This window comes from Mastigoproctus giganteus, chromosome 4 (genome assembly GCF_048544385.1).
Source record: "Mastigoproctus giganteus isolate SK-2022 chromosome 4, ASM4854438v1, whole genome shotgun sequence".
In the NCBI taxonomy this organism is placed as follows: Eukaryota; Metazoa; Arthropoda; class Arachnida; order Uropygi; family Thelyphonidae; genus Mastigoproctus; species Mastigoproctus giganteus.
Window position 1 is genome coordinate 167,082,342 of NC_143578.1, and position 22,341 is coordinate 167,104,682.

General features: G+C 40.6%; 1 protein-coding gene across 1 annotated transcript in view; it reads left to right on the forward strand.

Annotated features, from left to right (window-relative positions):
* Positions 1-22,341, forward strand: part of LOC150087175 (nose resistant to fluoxetine protein 6-like) — a 472,773-nt gene that overhangs the window by 162,881 nt on the left and 287,551 nt on the right. Inside the window, exon 11 of the mRNA XM_090373004.1 lies at positions 13,070-13,192. Within this exon, the coding sequence (XP_090229130.1) occupies positions 13,070-13,192 (123 nt within the window). The remainder of the gene's footprint in view (positions 1-13,069; positions 13,193-22,341) is intronic.

Sequence of the window (22,341 nt, forward strand, 5' to 3'; positions counted from 1 at the left end):
TGATCGTCTCACAGCTTGGTCTTTGGCTAATGGGTTCAGATTTTCATCACAGAAGACCGTTTGTGTACACTACTGTCGCAAACGTAATCTTCATCCTGACCCAGAATTAAGGCTTGGGCAAAATAACATCCCAGTTGTAGCAGAATTCAAATTCCTTGGACTTATTTTCGACAAAAAGCTGACATTTTTACAACACATTCGTCAGCTGAGGACAAGATGTGTCAAAGGGCTTAACATCCTTCGTGCCCTTTCATCAACTTCATGGGGCGCAGATCGTTCTACCCTTCTTCGCCTTTACCGAGCACTTGTCCGTTTCAAACTCGACTATGGGTCTCAGGTTTATGGTTCTGCTAGAGAGATAGTGCACTTCGGTGGTTAGATCCAATCCACCATCAAGCCATCCGGACAGCCACTGGAGCATTTCGCACATCTCCTGTCCAAAGCCTCTATGTTGAAGCAAATGAACCATCTCTGTCTCTTCGACGTAAGCAGTTGTCCCTACAGTACGCCTTCAAATTAAAATCCCTGCACGATCATCCCACGTGGCCATCCGTTTTTGAGCCGTGCTGGGAAAATCTCTACAACACCCGTCGGACTGCCAACAAACCTTTTGGTATTCGCATTCAAGGGCTGCTGAATGAGCTCAACTTGTCGGTAGACAACGTTGCCCAGTCACCAAGGCAATTCTTTCCACCCTGGCACGCTCATTTTCCAACTTGCGACTTCTCCCTTAAGATCTGGGAGAAGGATGCGACACCGCCATCTGTCTACCAGCAACTCTTTGCATCACATAGACAGCAGTATTCTGACTTTCTGCCAATCTATACAGATGGCTCAAAGTTAGAATGTCATGTGGGATCTGCTGTTGTGCTCCCTCACAAAACATTATCCTATAAGATCCCACAAGAAACTAGCATCTATACTGCTGAGTTGCATGCAATACAATCTGCCCTAGATCACATTAAAAATCGCGACTACCAAAGGTATATGATTTATTGTGATTCATCAAGCGCGTTACAGGCTCTGGTATCGGTGAGTTTTAACCCTCATCCGATCCTGTCCAGGATCCGGCAGATTCTATTTTCTCTCATAGAATTGGAATATGATATTCGCTTTTGCTGGATCCCAAGCCACATTGGGATCCGGGGAAATGAATCGGCTGATGCCGCTGCTAAATCAGCCATTTCCCTGGATAATCATTGTCTGTCAGTCCCCTATACAGACTACAGGCAAATAATACGTTCTAAATTACTCTCCCAATGGCAAGATTCTTGGCACGGACAGGCGACAAATAAATTACATCGTATTAAGCCTGTAATTGCGCAATGGCAGTCCAGTCTACGCAGGGACCGAAGAGAGGAAGTTGTTCTTGCTCGGCTCCGCATAGGTCATAGTCATCTAACGCATTCCTACTTGCTGAGGGCGGATGACCCACCTATGTGCGAGATATGTAACGTAATTTTAACCGTCAATCACATTTTTGTAGAATGTCCTGTTTTTATTGAAGCACGACGCTTGTGTTTTACTGATTTTAATAATTTGACCGAGCCATTTACACTCAGTCAGATAATATGTGACAGAGACAATTTGTCTGACGTTTTTAACTTTTTACAATTTATTAATGTTTACACAAAGATCTAAGATTTATGCTTTTACTTTTATACCTTTTCAAACATAATAATTAATTGTTTGACGTGGTAGCCTTTGCTACCAAAATGTTTAATAAGATTTTAAATTTGTCTTGGCGCATTATGGCCTTAGCTGCCAATGCGCCATTAAAAACCAAACCAAACCAATCCGATCACATTCAAAGTGATTGTGTGGCGAAAGAAATATGTCCCAACTGCAAAGGGAACCATCCGGCCTACTCTAAGACATGTGAGAGGTGGAAAACAGAGAAACAAATTGTGAAATATAAAGTTGAAAACAGAGTTCGTTATCAGGAGGCTAGAAAATTAATTGCACCGAGTATACCTAACCGTACCTATGCCAATATTACAAAAAAATACCAAACCATTGCCACACAAACCGATGTTACCGTTCCTTCAAACACTTCCATCTCTGACTGGGCTCGAGCTGTCCTCTCTCAGCAACAGTCAAGTGCCGTTAAGCACTCAGACCAAGCAAATAATACGCCTCTCACAATACCAGCAAAATCTCAATCTCCGCCAGTGAATGCCACTACAAATAAAGATATTTCGACTTTGAAAAAGATTATCCAGGACAAATCGATGGAGGCAGAGTATCCACCCAAAGAGGAAGATCCAATTCTGGAAATATTTGCTGAAGAAGAGATGGACACTGGTCGCCCTTCCTTCCCGAAAAGAGACAAACCAAAGCCAGAACGCCATAAGACAGCCACGTCAGGTACAGCTTCTTCCTCTAAATTCAAATAATGTCTAACATCTTACAATGGAATTGCAGAGGCTTTCGTGGAAACATTGACGACATCCGTTATTTAATTAATCGCTACTCTCCAGTTGGTTTCTGCCTGCAAGAAACTCCTCAAATTTCCATTTCCGTCAATAACTACTCGGTCTATAGGCGAGATCGGAATATATCCGATTCTGCTCGAGGTGGTGTAGCTATTTTAATTAGTACAAGGATTCCAGCTAAGCAAATTACTCTCCAAACCCAAATCGAAGCTGTCGCTGTGCGTCTGATTACTCAAACTGCATTAACTCTAGTCTCAGTTTATCTCCCACCAAACCATGCTTACACTTATAATGATCTTAAAGAACTTTTACTGCAACTACCCTCCCCTATCTGCCTGCTAGGGGATTTCAACGGCCACCACCCTTTATGGGGTTCATCTAAATTAGACAGACGCGGCAGATTGATTGAAACTTTACTGGAAAAAGAAAACCTCACTCTTCTTAACAGTGGCTCGCACACCCATATACAGTTACATAATGGACAGACCTCTGCCATTGACCTATCGATCTGCTCCCCGATACTATTTTCAGCTATACAATGGTCCACCCTGGATGATCCCATGGGCAGTGATCATTTTCCAATTGTTTGTAATCTGTTTACTACCCAACCACAATTACAACATCCCTGTAGGAAATGGAAATTCTCTAAAGCCAATTGGGCGAAATTTCAGTCAGCAATCACTCTTGACAAAAAAACTATTCAACTACAGCTCATTGATGAAGTTACTGATTATATTACATCCCACCTTTTAGTTGCAACTAAGTACTCAACTCCGTTATCAAATCCCCCGTCCCGACGGCATTTCAACTACTGGTGGAACGAAGAGTGCACAAAAGCAAAGAAGGAAAAAAATAAAGCATTTAATTTATTCCGTCGATCTCCAACCACAGCTAATCTAATTAGCTACAAGAAACTAAGGGCAAAAGCGCGTTACATTCAAAAGCAGGCCAAGAAAGATTCTTGGACTAGGTTCGCATCAGCTATCAATAGGAACACTGACTCCAGACTAATATGGAAAAAAATTAGGCAGCTTTCTGGGAAGTTTCCAACTGTTCCTTCCCCAATTCTCTCCTGCAATGGGCAAGAACTCTCTGCTCCTATAGATATAGCCAATGCCTTGGGCAAAACTTTTGCTGAAATTTCGGCTGCATCAAACTACACTCCAAAATTCCAGAAAATTAAGACTGCCAAAGAACAGAGACCTATCAACTTTCGAACCTCACTGTCACTTCCATATAATCGGCCTCTGCAATATTGTGAACTTTTACAGGCCATCAGAACAACACGAAACAGTGCCTCTGGGCCAGATGGCATATATTATGTCATGCTGCAGCATCTCGATGAGAAAAACTTACAAATGATTCTAATCTTTTTTAACCGGATCTTCCTGGAAAATATCTATCCAACCTCTTGGCACCACGCTACAGTTTTGGCATTTTTGAAACCTGGAAAAGATCCATCCAGTTCTAATACTTACAGACCAATATCACTGTCAAGTTGCCTTGGTAAAATTCTCGAAAAAATGATCCATAGTCGACTCACTTGGATCATTGAAACTCAACATCTACTGAGTAATTGTCAACATGGCTTTCGCAAAAACAGGTCATCCCTAGATCTGATGATCAAGGCGGAATCTGAAATTCGCAATGCCTTTGTGAAAAACGAACACCTTGTCATGGTCTCCATTGATACAGAGAAGGCATTTGATACTACCTGGCGGTATGGCATTCTCAGCGACCTATATAATCTTGGTCTACGAGGCAACCTACCCATATTTATTAGGAACTTCCTCAAGAGCCGATCTTTCCAGGTGAGATATCAAAATTCCCTTTCTGCTACATTCTCGCAGGAAGAAGGAGTACCACAAGGATCAGTTTTGAGTGCAACCTTGTTTGCCCTTAAAATTGATTCCATTACAAAAGTACTCCCAAATACTGTAGAGGCTTACCTTTACGCTGACGATCTCGCTATTTCTTGCCATCCTCAGAACATGAGATCTGTCGAAAGGCAATTGCAGATGTCCCTCAATAAAGTTCAAAAGTGGGCTGACTCAATGGATATCGTCTTTCCCCACAGAAAACAGTTGCGATCCACTTTTGCTGTCAACGCAAATTGCATGCAGATCCTGAACTTCGGATTTCAAATTCCATCATTCCGATTGCCAGCAATATGAAATTCTTGGGACTAATCCTGGACAGTAAGCTCAACTTCTTAGATCATGTTAAATTAATACGTACTGCCTGTCTTAAAAAGATCAACATGCTAAGAGCTTTATTTGCCCTCTCTTGGGGAGCAGATCTTACAACTTTGCTACTCTTATATAGAGCACTGATTAGATCCCGTTTAGACTATGGTGCTCCAGTTTATGATTCTGCCCGAAGGAGTGTGCTACGCTGGCTGGATCCTATTCAACATAATGCATTGCGGATTGCAATTGGTGCATACAGGACATCTCCAACTCAGAGTCTATACATTGAAGCTAATGAGCCCCCTTTGCATCTTCGTAGAAAAATGTTACTACTTAAATATGCAGCCAAAATACAGACTTGCCCTTTGCATCCTATTCAGCCATACCTTTTTATGAAACAGGACCCAAAATTTTGGCCCTCATGCATTCAGACAGTTCGGAGAGAAGAAGTGGTACTCGCACGGATTAGAATAGGACATACCCATCTGACTCACCTCCATCTACTGACAGGCGATGATCCTCCTCTTTGTTCACAGTGCTCTGAGCATCTAACAGTCAAACATATTTTGATTGACTGTCCACATTATCAACAACATCGAACTTCAATATTTCATTCTCTGGCTAATTTCCAGGAACGGATAACATTAAATAATATCATTGGTGAAAATGCCAATATTAATGAACTTTTCTGTTATTTGAAACAAATAGGAATGTATAAGCGACTATGATTAGTTTCTGGCATGAAATGAGATTTAACCGTGTTCACATTAATTAATTATTTATTTTATATTTTCAACATATCTATGAATAGGCGCAACATAGCCACAGCAGCTTGTGCGCCATTGAACACCCATACCACACACACACATACCTTTTTAATCAACCACTAGTTAATCTCTATAGAAATAAACCAAGTAAAATCCAACCGGCTGGCCTACGGCTCCTTGAAATATCGCAGAACTGGAATGTTCCTCTCCACAATAGGCAACAGATAAAGAATTACTCTCATCCACCATGGACCACCTTTCCTCAACTGACCTCTGATACCTATTTCTTTCAATGGGGAAAGAATTGCCTACCGGCAGTGACTGTGCAACAACTCCATGCTAGCCATATTCAAACCTATGCTGACTTCTTACCGATATATACGGATGGTTCCAAATCTCTGTCAAGTGTTGGAGCAGCAGCAGTGTTTCCCTCTGCTATCATATCAGCTTCTCTTCCACCTGAGTATAGCAACTTTTCAGCAGAACTGTATGCAATACAGTTAGCTCTACAAAATTTGAATTTATATCCATCTGCAAAATATATAGTTTATACTGACTCTCTCAGCTCAATCAAAGCAATGCAGAATACATCTCAAAAGAATCACCATATTGTAATGAAAATCAGGAGTTTGTTATTGCAGATTTATGATCGTCAACAACTAGTGAAGTTTTGCTGGATTCCAGCACATTCAGGCATAAAAGGGAATGAAGTGGCTGATGGCCCCAAGTGCCAAGCGATAGGGACCAAGCGATTTTTCTTAAGCGAATTCTAAAGTGATCCTTCCAAGTGATTTTGTTCTGTTTCATTTCTAGCCGCTCACTTATTCTCAGTTCATTGTAAGTGGTTCTTCACTTAGCAGATTTTAAGTAGAATCCAGGAAGGAAAATCACCTTTCTTTTTTAGGATATTTATCCATTTTCTTACTAACAAACTAATCCGTCAGCCGCTTGGTCACTAGGTGGCACTGCTCCTGCCTCCCCGTGGTGGGGCCGGAAACCTGAAAGGAAAAATCATCCTTTCAGGGCTAAAAGGAGCAACAATGGACTTGACAAACCAGACTTCTCCTGGAATTATGGATCAAACTGATCATAATCGGCAGCAAGATGATCCTAATCCATCTACTGCCAAAAGACAAAAGAAAGATGTGACCCAAACCATCTCGCCACTCTTTCTAATTATTCATTCCCTATCAGACCAACCAGTTAGTAAACTTTCTCCCTTTGTTATACAAAGGTGTCTAGAACATATAGCTGGTCCACCGAAAATGGTTCGCCGCTTGAAATCAGGCGACCTTCTGATAGAATCGACAAATCATCGACATTCTGAGCTTCTTCTTGAAACCAAAACTTTTGGAGGGATTCCCATCAAAGTCACTCCACACGCCACTTTAAATTCATCTAAAGGGGTTATCATGGAATGGGACCTCCTAAACAGCTCTGAAGAAGAAATCGTACAAGAGCTGCAAAACCAGAATGTGATACATGCCAAAAGAATCCTTATTAAAAAGGATGGAAACCTCATTCCAACCCACACCATCATATTTACTTTCAGTACCCCAACTCTACCATCATCAGTCAAAGCCGGGTACCTGAATTGCCAGGTAAAACCATACATCCCCAATCCATTAAGATGCTTCAAATGTCAAAAATATGGCCATTCCCAAACAGTATGCAGAGGACAAGCTATTTGTGCCACTTGTGGCTCAAAAGAACATACCTGTACAGAATGCAATACACAGTCTCCTCGCTGCCCAAACTGCAAAGGAGACCACCCTGCCTATTCCAGAGACTGTAATATATGGAAAAGAGAAAAGCAAGTTCAAAAATATAAAACTGAACATAAGATAACATATCAAGAAGCCAAAAAGCAGATACCACTACTTCCAGCAGTGAGATCATATGCAGCAACAGCAGCAACACCAGCAACAACAGTGCAGAAAACAAAGGTAATTGCAATACAGACTGACATCACAGTCCCACCTAACATCTCAATAGCAGATTGGGCACGTAATCTTCTTCTACAAACAAAACAAAAAGTTGACCAGGCAATTAATACACCCATTGTAATCCCACCAGATGCTGAAGATCCAACACCAACAAGCAGTACAAATTCCACCAAATCTGTAGAAAAAACACAAAAAAATACTGACACTATGGATATTGATGAAAAGGAGAAAGAAGATGAACCAGTTCTGGAACTTTACGCAAATGATGACATGGACAGTGGTGGCCGACCAAGCTTCCCCAGAAAAGAAAAAATCAAAACAGATCGATTAAAACAAGCAGCTCATCGTAAGTCATCTGAATCAAGTACTAAACCCAAATAATGCGTACACTTCTACAATGGAATTGTCGTGGCTTTCGAAGTAATCTAAGCGATATCAAAGATTTAATTTCCGTTTATGCTCCTGCAAGTATCTGTTTGCAAGAAACAAACCTAACTCCTCACATAAGTATTTCAATCAAGAACTACAATCTATATAGGCGAGACCGAAAAACCAATACAGGTCATGGAGGAGTCGCCATTCTTGTTGACTCTAATGTTCCATCCAAGCATATTCAGCTACAAACACCCCTTGAAGCAGTCGCAGTACGCATCGTGACTGGAATTTCCTTGACTATGATTTCTCTCTACCTTCCACCTAATCATGCGTATACACTGCAAGAATTTGAGGATTTAATTGAACAATTACCATCTCCTTTTTGTTTGATGGGGGACCTTAATGGGCATCATATCATCTGGGGATCACTTCGTACAGACAAAAGAGGACAGATGATTGAAAAACTTATAAATAATAGGAACCTAACACTCTTAAACACAGGTACCCACACCCATGTCCACTTTCCAACAGGGACTACCTCTGCAATTGATCTCACCATCTGTTCCCCAGCTCTCTTTCCTCTCCTTGACTGGTCTGTTTCCGATGATCCTTATAGCAGTGATCATTACCCAGTTGTTTGTCACCTACTAGCAAATGATGTACAGCAACCTATAAGAGGTACAAAATGGAAATTTTGCAAAGCAAACTGGGAAAAATACCAATATACTGCTTCCTTAGATGAGAAAATCATAAGACATACTGATATCAATAATGCTGTTACTCATATCACAAATCAAATAATTTCTGCAGCAAACATTGCAATACCAAAGACAGCTCACCAGTCTCATAAACATTACAAGCAGTGGTGGAATGAAGAATGCTTGGAAGCAAAGAAAGAAAAAAATAAGGCTTGGAATCAATTCAGAAAGTATCCCACCAACACTAATCTCATAAAATATAAGAAAGCCAGAGCAAAAGCACGCTATATACGCCGGAAATCTCAGAAAGAATCCTGGATATCTTTTGCAAGCAAAATTAATAGAAATATGGACAGCAGAATAATATGGAACAAAATTCGACAAATTTCAGGCAAATATACAACCGTCCCTAAACCGATCATAAGCTGGAAAGGTCATGACATAACTGATCCAGAAAAAATTGCAAATCTACTAGGAAAAACATTTGAGGAATTGTCAGCAACAACGTCATACAGACCAATCTTTCAAACATATAAAGCTCAAATGGAAAAATACAAAATTAATTTCCATGCAGCTCATGAGATTTCATACAATCAATCCTTCACTATAAATGAATTGCATAAAGCCCTAGCTAAATCTAAAGAAAGTGCAGCAGGTCCGGATGGAATCCACTATCAAATGATCAAACACCTCCATAAAAATTCTTTATACATGCTGTTACTGCTATATAATAGGATATACCTTGAGGATACATATCCAGACTCCTGGCGACATTCGTTTGTACTGGCCTTTCCAAAACCTCGGAAGGACCATTCAAATCCATATAATTATCGTCCCATCGCGCTCACTAGCTGTCTAGGTAAAATTCTAGAAAAAATGGTGAACGCTCGGTTAACATGGTTTCTTGACTCCCATAACCTCCTTAGTCCTAGTCAATATGGTTTTCGGAAAAATAGATCCACAATAGACATAATGACAAAAGCTGAATCAAATATTCGCAATGCCTTTCTCCGAAACGAACACCTTGTAATGATATGCCTTGATATTGAAAAGGCGTTCGATACCACGTGGAGATATGGTATCCTGCATGAATTGCACAAATTAGGTCTTCGAGGCCATCTACCGAAGTTCCTTCAGAATTTCATGACTAAAAGAACTTTTCAAGTCCGCTACCATCATATCCTGTCTCTAATATACAATCAAGAACAGGGGGTCCCCCAAGGCTCAGTCCTCAGTGCAACCCTTTTCGCTATCAAAATAAACCCAGTAACAGAAGTTATTCCAGCAACAATTGAAACCTACCTATATGCCGACGACCTCACAATATCATGTCACTCACAGAATATGCGGACAATCGAGAGGCAGCTCCAATGTGCTATTAACAAAATAGAATCCTGGTCCATCTATAATGGATATCGAATTTCAGTACAAAAGACAGCGGCAATACACTTCTGCAGAAAACGAAAGATGCATCCTGATCCAGAACTAAGGATAAGCAATCAACAAATTCCACTGAAACAGAGTATCCGGCTACTAGGACTAATCATGGATCAAAAATTAAATTTCCTAGAACACATAAAATATCTGCGTACAATGTGCTTAAAGAAATTAAACATTCTACGAGCTGTATCAGCCATGACATGGGGAGCAGATCGATATTCACTTTTGCATGTTTATCGTGCAATGATAAGATCTAAATTAGATTATGGTTCTCCCATTTACTCCTCAGCTAGGAAAAGTGTGTTAAACTGGTTAGATCCAATTCATCACAATGCATTACGTGTTATTTCAGGAGCCTTCCGTACCTCACCTGTATATAGCCTATATACAGAGATCCATGAACTCCCACTCAATCTTCGTAGACAAGTTCTTCTTATGAACTATGCTGCGAAAGTTCAAAGCCTTCCTGGACATCCAACATGGCAATATCTGTATAAACCGAAATGGGAAAATTTATATACGAACAAACCTAATATCTGCAAACCTGCAGGTATCCGACTAAAAGAAATACTCTCACAATTGAACTTAAGTGTGGATAAAATCTACCAAGATACCCCCACAGCCCTTCCACCATGGAAAATCAGTTCAGTAGACTGTGACATGTTCCTCATAAAATGGAAACAGAGCAATATCCCAAGCCAACATATAAAACAGCTCCATTCCTCTTATGTAACGCAATTCTCTGACTATTCTCATCTGTATACTGATGGATCCAAGACGGCCACACACGTTGGTGCTGCTGTTGTATTGCCAAATAACATAATCTCACAGTCTCTTCCAATAGAGTGCAGTATCTTTAGTGCTGAATTGTTTGCAATAAGTCTCGCCCTAGATCACATCGCCAAAACTTCCCTCGTAAAAAGTATTATTTTCACAGACTCATTAAGTGCAATATATGCTTTACAGACAGAAGATCATCCATCTCATCCGTATGTAAGAAAAATTCTTTCCTCCTTATCACACCTTCGGGAAAACAAACAAAGAGTCAGATTCACTTGGATTCCTGGACATTCTGGAATACTCGGCAATCAACGTGCGGATGATGCTGCAAAACATCCATCTAACAAAAATTCTCACTTGCATAAAATACCGCTCAATGACTTTAAAAACATCAATCGAAAAGCCTCTGAAAATATATGGACGCAGACCTGGAAATCTCAAACAAACAATAAATTATACCAAATCAAACAACAGCAGAAATCCTGGAAATCAAGTTTTCGGTCAAACAGACATGAAGAGGTTATCCTCGCCCGGCTTCGCATCGGACACACATATTTAACACACTCTTACCTCCTAATGAAAGACGATCCTCCACATTGCCCTCAGTGTCTGACCACACTAACAGTGAAGCACATCATCATAGAATGTCCACGATATCAAATTGCCCGCCAATCAGCTTTTAAATCGCATTCAAATGAGCCATTAAGCCTTGAACTCATTATGGGAGAAAAGTCAAACATCAGTGAACTCTTATCATACCTCAGCTTAATAAACTTAACTAATCATATCTAATATGTTAAATCAGTAACAATATAACAGGAAATAACAAAACTTGAACAGGCGCAATATAGCCGAAGTTGCTTTTGCGCCATTAAACCCCAAACAACAACAACAACAACAAGTGGCTGATATATCTGCCAAAAGTCCAAATTCAGACCTAACTTCTGTCCCTATTCCAGCGCCCGATTATAATACCTTAATTCAAGCAGCATGCCATGCACAGTGGACAGAATTATGGCATAACCAAACGAATAACAAACTTTTCCAGCTGAAACAAAACCCAAAGTTCTGGCATTCCAGCAATCAGACAGTGCGGCGGGAAGAAGTGGTACTCACACGAATGAGAATAGGACACACCCATCTGACTCACCTACTAATGGGCGATGATCCTCCTCAGTGTCCACACTGCTTAGAATATCTAACAGTCAAACACATTCTGATTGACTGTCCGCAGTATCAACAACATCGAGATGCAATACTTCAAAATATGGATAATCATTCAGAAACATTGACATTACATCATATCATTGGAGAGGATGCAAATGTTAACAAACTTTTCTGCTTTTTAAAACAAATCGGAGTGTATCATCTTTTATAAATAGGCTACAGAACTGAAACTAATTTAAACTGGATTATTTTTTAATATTCCTAAGAATAGGCGCACTATAGCCATAGCAGCTAATGCGCCAATAAACGTCCATACCACACACATACCATTTTATGTCATTCTCAAAATATGCGACTTATTTAGAGACAACAAAATCACCATTAATATATTCGTACCAGCTGTCTTAAGAAACTAAATATTATCAGAGTAATCTCCTCTATGTCATGGGGTGCAGATCGTTACATGTTGCTACGTTTATACCGCTCATTAATTAGATCCCGCCCAGGCTATGCATCTTCTGCATACGCCTTAGCTAGGCCAATTGTACTGAAATGGCTTGATCCGATTCATCATAGTGCACTTAGAGTAGCACTGGGGGCCTTTCGTACCCCTTTGAATATCCTGCGCGCTGAGTGCTAGCATGAATCCTACCGTTATATAGTTAGCAGGGCAACTTGCCTTTGAATTCCTGCACACAGGGTTCTTCCATTATCCTACCCCAGTCGAGGTTCTCAGGGGAGGCACGTTATTCTATTCTGCTCTGAGATCCGCAAAACTAGCTTTTCTAGAATTAAACACAGCCAGGACGTAGCGTGTTAAGGCTGAGTTATGGCCTCTTATTGAAGTAAAGGTGACTCCTGATTGGAGGGGTTTCCTTCAATCTCTGTGAGGAACTGAAGTCTAGCATTCTCTTAAGTGAGACACTCGTACATAAGGTGTTTCCAGGACTCGTTTTCACCACAGTGGCAACATGGGTTATTTTCTATTCCCATGGCTGTCAATTTTTGCTGCAACGGTCCATGGCCTGTAAGCAGAAAAGTGACTTGTAATCCAGCGAGTACAGGAAGGTGGCTTTGTGGAAGTCCGACTTAGCTATGCGAATCTCAATCCACTCCACTTATGTTTTTAACCTGGTGCACTCTATCATAATTGATAGTTTTTCTCGTTTGATTAATAAGATATTATTTTTATTTCAATATTCTTAACTTAAACAATTATTTAAGATTTGTAAATGCACTTTAAATGTTCAATTACCATTTAATTTTCCGCAGGTGGCCGAAGTTTGCATTATCTTTGAATGGATTTCTAATATTCGCTTCAATTTTCTTCACTGGATTGATAACGTACATCTACGACCTTCCGCCAGGATTGCTAACGCTGTACCCAGATCGTGAGTAAGTAAAGTATGTTTGGAAGTAACTCATAGTTAAAAAAAGAAGCATACATATACACACGCATAAAATACTATCTATACAAAGCATTACGCTTATATACAGGGTGATTTAAGAAAATTGTAAATATTTTGGGAGGTTATAGTATCGATTATTCTGAGTAAAAAAGTTCAAATAAACATGTGTCCAATTCTCAATGGATACGAAGATACAAGCCCGGAGTGCCCCCCCCCCCTCGACGTGGGCACTTGTACGTAGTGAGGGGACCTCCCAATGATGCTGCTGGGCTTCCAGATTAGCATCACTGGGATCTAACGGCCATACCTTGGTTCCAGGGTTACATCTGTGGAGGCCCCGAGTGCCAAGCGATATTAGTGACCACAGCGCCCTTTCATAGTGATTATCTGATACGCTTTACTGTAAATACGTTTCTCCTGAGTTTCGCAAGTCCGTTAACTCTTGAGCATTATAATTAAATAGATCTTTCAATTTATATAACCCAGAAAGGAAAGCACCTTTCTTTAACCCCTTTTTTATTTTTCGTTAATACTAACCTTCTCTTCGCTTGGGTCACTAGGCGGCACTGCTCTTGCCTCCACGTGGCGGGGCTGGTAACCTGGGAGAAAAAGGTAATCTCCCGGGGCCAAAAAGAGCACGTCATGAGTAAATCAAACTCGGACTTATCTGGGCTGCCAGATGCACCCCAGTCAACAAAAAAGAAAGATAGTTCTATTTCAGGAACTTCAAAACGGCAGAAAACTGACTCTGACATCTATCCTACTCCAGCATTCCTGATCATGCAGGCCCCGAGTGCCAAGCGATAGTGACAAGCGATTTTCTTCTAGTGATTATAGAGTGATCTCCAAAGTGATATAGTTTCTTTATTTTCCAGTGCGGCTGTTATTTTATTTACTTGAAGTGGTTCTGTGCTTTAAAAGTCAAAAGTAAGAACCCAGAAAGGCAATCCACCTTTCTTTTCTTATTCTTTATATATATCACTAACCAAATCTACTAACTTAAACAACCGCTTGGTCACTGGTGGCACCACTCCTGCCTCCACGTGGCGGGGCCGGTAACCTGGGGGAAAAACCAACCCTCGGGGCGAAAAGGAGCAAAGATGGAAACAAGCGAATTTCCACGTTTAGAGCCAAAGTGCTCTCAACATGAACTTGACAATGACACCGACCATGACTTCTCTCTTTCAAAGAGACTTAAAAAAAGACACTAGGAAGCAGGAATCTCCAGCTTTCCTAATATTACACTCTTTGTCATCCCAACCTGTGAGCAAGCTCTCACCTTTCATCATCCAGAGATGCCTAGAAAACGCTGCAGGTTCACCAAAAATGGTTAAACGTCTCCAATCAGGAGATCTACTAGTAGAGACTCGTTACTCAAGACATTCTGAGTTACTACTAAAACTTACTTCTTTACCTTCTGACTTCTTACTTACTTAAAACTTACTTCTTACTTCTTCCAAAGGAGTGATCTCTGAATGGGATCTATTATACGTTTCTGAGGAAGAAATTGTCCAGGAGCTAAAAGATCAAAATGTCTCTCATGCAAAACGTATCATGATCAGAAAAGACGGCAACTTAACTCCCACCCGAAACATAATCTTGACTTTCAGTACTCCAAATCTACCGGATTCTGTCAAAGCAGGTTATTTGAATTGCCGCATTAGGCCTTATATCCCAAATCCGCTCAGATGCTTTAAATGTCAAAAGTTCGGCCATTCTCAGACAGCATGCCGTGGAGACGCTATATGTCCAAACTGCAGCTGCAAGAATCACACAAAAGCAGAATGCAAAGCTCCAACACCACAGTGTCCTAATTGTAGTGGCAAACATCCAGCCTACTCTAAAGACTGTGAACTATGGAAGATAGGAAAAAAAATATATAAATTGAAAATAAAGTCTCTTACCAAGAAGCGAAAAAACAGATCAACTTAAGTATGCCAAAACGCACTTATGCTTCTACCACTCTCAGACACGAATCAGTAGCATGTCAGACTGAAGTATCCATCTCTCCAAATATATCAATATCAGACTGGGCACGATCAGTACTCTTGATCCAGCATCCATCTAAACCGAATTCAATAGACCAAAGCAATAACACGCCACTCTCAATTCCAACCCAGAGACTTCCGCATCGTGAGGCAGCAGGAAATTTGCAAAACTCGTATTCTGCTGAGACGAAAGTATCAAGTCTAACAAGTATGGATACGGATGATTCTATCGGTCAAGAAGAACTGCTTGAAATACATGCAGAAGATGATATGGACGATAGCAATGAATCGGGACGTCCCACTTTTCCACGAAGAGAAAAACCAAAACCGGACCGTCATAAACAGTCAACTTATAAAAAGCAGTCAGATACATCTTCCACGAACAAAACCAAATAATGGAACACATCATTCAATGGAATTGTAGAGGTTTTCGTAGCAACATCGATGATATTAATGAACTAATTCACTGCTTCAATCCGGTAGCTATGTGCCTACAGGAAACCAACTTGACTCCCCAAGTTTCGACCACAGTCAAAAATTACACTATCTACAGACAAGATAGATCTGACACTAATAGTGCTCATGGAGGAGTAGCCATCCTGTTGGACTCAAGAGTTCCTTCCAGATGCATTCCATTGCAAACCTCTTTAGAAGCTGTTGCCACACGCATAGTAATTGGAATCACCGTTACATTGGTCTCAATTTATCTTCCACCTAATCGTCCATATTCTATTCAGGAAATCGAAGATCTCGTGTTGCAACTACCAATTCCCTTCTGTCTACTAGGTGACTTTAATGCTCACCACCCATTATGGGGTTCTTCCAGCTTAGACAGGCGTGGAAAACTTGTTGAAACGTTATTAGATAGACAGGATCTAACGTTGTTAAATACTGGCTCTCCTACCTATGCTCATTTTCCTACCGGATCAACCTCTGCAATAGACCTTTCCATTTGCTCTGCAGTGCTCTATCCAAGTATCCAGTGGGTAACTCTTAACGACCCTCACAACCGCGATCATTTCCCAATAATATGCAAAGTTCAAACTTCCTGTTCATTACCAACAGACAATCCAGTAAAATGGAAATTTCCAAAGGCTGATTGGATAAAATATAGCACTCTTGTCTCGTTCGACAACCATATCATACAGTGCTCTTCTATCAACCATGTTACTGAACATATAACAAACCAAATATTAACAGCTGCAACCGCTGCAATTCCACAATACCAAGTCAGGAAAAGGCGAAAATTAAATTATTGGTGGAACGAAGAGTGCAACAATGCAAAAAAAGAGAAAAACAAAGCTTGGAATCAATTCCACAAACATCCAACCACTTCCAATCTTATTAATTACAAGCGACTTAGAGCAAGAGCCCGTTATATCAGACGGAAAGCAAAAAAAGAATCTTGGATTAAATTCGCTTCCTCAGTTAATAAAAATACAGACATCAGACTTATCTGGAATAAGATAAAATTGTTAAATGGCAAAATTCCTCCAACATCTACTCCACTAATTAACTGGAATGGACAGGAACTCTCTACTCCTGCAGAAATCGCAAATGCACTAGGATCTGTATTTTCCCAGTTGTCCTCCTCAACTTCTTATGACCAATCGTTTCAAAAAATTAAAGGTGTAACTGAAAAATCCAAACTGAATTTCACTGACAGATGTGCACTAAAATATAATCAACCATTTACCATGGTTGAACTTCAGCATGCTCTTACCAACACAAGGAACAGCGCTGCTGGCCCTGATGGGATATTTTATACAATGCTCAAAAATTTAAATACAAAGTCACAGTCATCACTGCTGTTCTTCCTCAATCGAATATTCACTGAACATACATACCCAAGCTCCTGGTGTCATTCCTACGTTCTGGCAATCCCAAAACCTGGTAAAGACTATTCTGTTCCTCAAAACTACAGACCAATTTCACTTACCAGCTGTCTGAGCAAAACCCTCGAAAAAATGGTTCACCACCGTCTGACTTGGTATCTTGAGTCCCAAAACTTAATCAATAACAATCAATTTGGTTTCAGAAAAAAATCGATCATCAGTGGACCTTATGATTAAAGCCGAAGCAAACATCAGAAATGCATTCATCAAAAAGGAGCATCTCGTTATGGTCTGTCTGGATATTGAGAAAGCCTTTGACACTACATGGCGTTTCGGCATTTTAAAGGATCTACATTCTCTTGGCCTGAGAGGAAATTTGTCATATTTCATCAAAAATTTCTTAGAACAAAGATCCTTTCAAGTTCGTTACCAAGGAATTCTCTCTAAAAACTTTGTTCAGGAAGAAGGAGTCCCTCAAGGGTCCGTTCTCAGTGCCACTCTATTTGCAATTAGAATTAATCACTTAACTGAACTTATTCCGAAAACAATGGACTCATATCTTTATGCCGATGATCTCACAATCTCCTGCCACTCTCAAAATATGAACTACATTGAGAGACAATTGCAGATATCAATAAATCAGATCCAGATTTGGATGACACAAAACGGTTACAGACTATCCAGTCAGAAATCTACTGCCATTCATTTCTGTACCATACGTAAAATGCATCCTGATCCTGAACTCCATCTAGATAACCATCTTATTCCAATAGCAAATAGTATTCGTCTACTTGGCTTAATTTTTGACTGTAAGTTAAACTATCAAAAACACATTGAACATCTCCGGACAGCTTGCCAAAAAAAAATGAACATACTCAGAGCCTTATCAGCAACAACCTGGGGAGCAGATCGCTACACCTTGCTTCACTTATACAGATCCATAATTAGATCTCGTCTGGACTATGGCGCACCTGTCTTTGATTCTGCTAGGGAAAGTGTCTTATCTCGTCTCAACCCTATTCAACATTCAGCTCTAAGAATAGCTTTAGGTGCGTTCAGAACATCTCCAGTGCAAAGTCTCTATGTAGAAGCCTACGAAGCTCCTCTAAACATCAGAAGAAAGATGCTACTATTGAACTACGCAACCAAGATTCAAAGTCAGTCGACGCATCCTAATTGGTCAATATTTAATGATCCGCCACTCACCATGTTTTATAGAAACAAGCCACAAGCAACTAGGCCTGCAGGTATTAGGTTAATGGAACTAGCAGAAAATTGGAATATACAACTCAATAAAGTCCACCAAGAACCTACAGATCACGTTCCTCCATGGTCTCTCATCATGCCGTGTTGTGACTATTATTTCCACCAATGGGGGAAACAATCTTCAACGGGTATTAACATCCAGCAGCTCCACACTGCACATTTACAAAGTTATCCCGACTTTGCAAAAATTTTTCTGACGGCTCAAAGTCTGAGAAAGGATCAGGTGCAGCAGTGGTATTCCATGACACTATCACTTCCGTGTCACTTCCGACAGAATGCAGCAGTTACACCACTGAATTATATGCTATAAAACGTGCTCTGGAAAACATTTCCCATCTCTCAATCAAAAAGAGTATAATCTACACAGATTCGCAAAGTGCCCTATTAGCAATGCAAAAGATTTCCCCATCTACTCATCCGCTACTACAGCTAATCAGATCAGAATTGATTCGTCTCCGAGATCATCGGCAAAATGTTGTCTTCTGCTGGATCCCAGGCCATACTGGAATACCGGGAAACGAAATTGCAGATGATGCTGCCAAGCATCCATCCAGCACATCCCCAATGAATTTTCTGGTCCCATTCAGGGATTACAAATTACATATACGAAATATATGTAAGGAACGATGGAAACTACAGTGGCAAACGCACATTCACAACAAACTCCTTGAAATTAAACCTATACCGCAATTATGGGCCTCCAATTTTCTCACAAACAGACAAGAAGAGGTTGTTCTGGCAAGAGCCCGAATAGGCCACACCCATTTGACCCATCTATTCCTGTTATCAGGTAATGACCCTCCACAGTGTTCACATTGCCACAAGCCACTCACAATAAAACACATACTCCTGGAATGCATCTTGTATAACAACTCCTGTCTAATTTCATTCACTTCTCTCTCAAACTTACAGGAATTGTCACTTAACCATGTCATAGGCGAAAATTCAAACCTTACAGAATTCTTTTTCTTTCTGAAACCCCTACGTATTGCTACTGGAGCATATCGCACATCTCCTGTCCAGAGCTTATACGTCGAAGCAAACGAACCACCGTTATCACTTCGACGTAAGCAGTTGTCTGTAAAGTATGCTTTAAAATTGAAATCCCTGCCAGACCATCCTACGTGGCCCTTCGTTTTTGAGCCACGATGGGAAAATTTATACAATACCCGTAAGACTGCCAATCGTCCTTTTGGTATTCGTTTCCAAGAGCTACTCAAAGAACTTAATATCAAGGTAGACAAGGTTGCCCAAACATCAAAGCAACCCTTTCCACCCTGGCATGCTCGTGTCCCAGGGCCCCGGGTGCCAAGCGATTGTGACTGAGCGATTTCTCTGTGCTATTACTGCGATTTCTCAAAAGTGATTTATAGTTATTTTGAGTTCTTCACGTTAATAAATCTATTAATTTAAAAACAGCTCTTGTAACAAAAACACTTGTACAGAGCAAGAAAGGAAAGGCACCTTTCTTTATTTCTTCTAGTTTACTACTAACCACTTACTACTTTTCGCTTGGTCACACCAGGCACTGCTCCTGCCTCCCCGTGGCGGGGCCGGTAACCTTGGCAGAAAAGTTCATCTGCCAGGGGCTAAGAGGAGCCAACATGGAACAAAGTATGTTTCCAACTCTAGAGCCGTCGAGCTGTCGGCCAAACACAGAAATGAACCATGATTCGTCGCAAGCAAAGAGGTTGAAAACCAATCCCTCGGCGACAGACTTACCTGCATTCTTAATCATGCACTCGCTATCTGATCAGCCTCTCAGTAAGCTATCCCCTTTTTTAATCCAAAAACACCTGGAAAGTATTGCAGGGTCTCCCAAGACGGTTAAGAGACTGCAATCAGGGGACTTACTTATTGAAACCATAAATGGCAAACACTCTGAAAAATTACTTAAAAAGACAACTTTCGCTGGTATTCCAGTGAAAGTAACTCCACATGCAACCCTAAATACATCAAAGGGTGTAATATCTAGTTGGGACCTGATGAATGTGACGGAGGAAGAAATTAAAGAAGAGCTTCAGGAGCAAAATGTAATAGCTGTAAAAAGAATTATGATAAAAAAAGACAATATTCTCACACCTACCAGAAATATCATTCTTACATTCAACAGTCCAAACCTACCCACATCAATAAAAGCTGGATATCTACTTTGCCGCACTCGTCCTTTCATACCCAATCCGTTGAGATGTTATAAATGCCAGAAGTATGGCCACTCTCAAACAACGTGCAGAAGCAACCCAGTTTGTCCCAACTGTGGATCCTCCGATCACATTCAAAGTGATTGTTCGGTGAAAGAAATGATCTGTCCCAACTGCAAAGGCAACCATCCGGCCTACTCTAAGACATGTGAGAGGTGGAAAACAGAGAAAAAAATTGTGAAATATAAAGTTGAAAACAGAGTTAGTTATCAGGAGGCTAGAAAATTAATTGCACCGAGTATACCTAACCGTACCTATGCCAATATTACAAAAAAATATCAAACCATTGCCACACAAACCGATGTTACCGTACCTTCAAACACTTCCATCTCTGACTGGGCTCGGGCTGTTCTCTCTCAGCAACAGTCCAGTGCCGTTAAGCACTCAGACCAAGCAAATAATACGCCTCTCACAATACCAGCAAAAACTCAATCTCCGCCAGTGAATGCCACTACAAATAATAATAGTTCGTCTTCGAAAAAGATTATCCAAGACAAATCGATGGAGGCAGAGTATCCATCCAAACAGGAAGATCCAATTCTGGAAATATTTGCTGAAGAAGAGATGGACACTGGTCGCCCTTCCTTTCCGAAAAGAGAAAAACCAAAGCCAGAACGCCATAAGACAGCCACGTCAGGTACAGCTTCTTCCTCTAAATTCAAATAATGTCTAATATCTTGCAATGGAATTGCAGAGGCTTTCGTGGAAACATTGATGACATCCGTTATTTAATTAATCGCTACTCTCCAGTTGGTTTCTGCCTGCAAGAAACCTATTTAACTCCTCAAATTTCCATTTCCATCAAAAACTACTCGATCTATAGACGCGATCGGAACACATCCGATTCTGCTAGAGGTGGTGTAGCAATTTTAATTAGTACAAGGATTCCAGCTAAGCAAATTACTCTTCAAACCCAAATCGAAGCTGTCGCTGTGCGTCTGATTACCCAAACTGCATTAACTCTAGTCTCACTTTATCTCCCACCAAACCATGCTTACTCTTATAATGATCTTAAAGAACTTTTATTACAGCTACCCTCCCCTATCTGCCTGCTAGGGGACTTCAACGGCCACCACCCTTTATGGGGTTCATCTAAATTAGACAAACGCGGCCGACTGATTGAAACTTTACTGGAAAAAGAAAACCTCACTCTTCTTAACAGTGGCTCGCACACCCATATACAGTTACCCAATGGACAGACTTCTGCCATTGACCTATCGATTTGCTCCCCAATACTGTTTTCAGCTATGCAATGGTCCACCCTGGATGATCCCATGGGTAGTGATCACTTTCCAATTGTTTGTAATCTGTTGACTACCCAACCACAATTACAACATCCCTGCAGGATATGGAAATTCTCTAAAGCCAATTGGGCGAAATTTCAATCAGCAATCACTCTTGACAAAAAAACTATTCAACTACAGCCCATTGATGAAGTTACTGATTATATTACATCCCGCCTTTTAGTTGCAACTAAGTACTCAACTCCGTTATCAAATCCCCCGTCCCGACGGCATTTCAACTACTGGTGGAACGAAGAGTGCACAAGGGCAAAGAAGGAAAAAAATAAAGCATTTAATTTATTCCGTCGATCTCCAACCACAGCTAATCTAATTAGCTACAAGAAACTAAGGGCAAAAGCGCGTTACATTCAAAAGCAGGCCAAGAAAGATTCTTGGACTAGGTTCGCATCAACTATCAATAGGAACACTGACTCCAGACTAATATGGAAAAAAATTAGGCAGCTTTCTGGGAAGTTTCCAACTGTTCCTTCCCCAATTCTCTCCTGCAATGGGCAAGAACTCTCTGCTCCTATAGATATAGCCAATGCCTTGGGCAAAACTT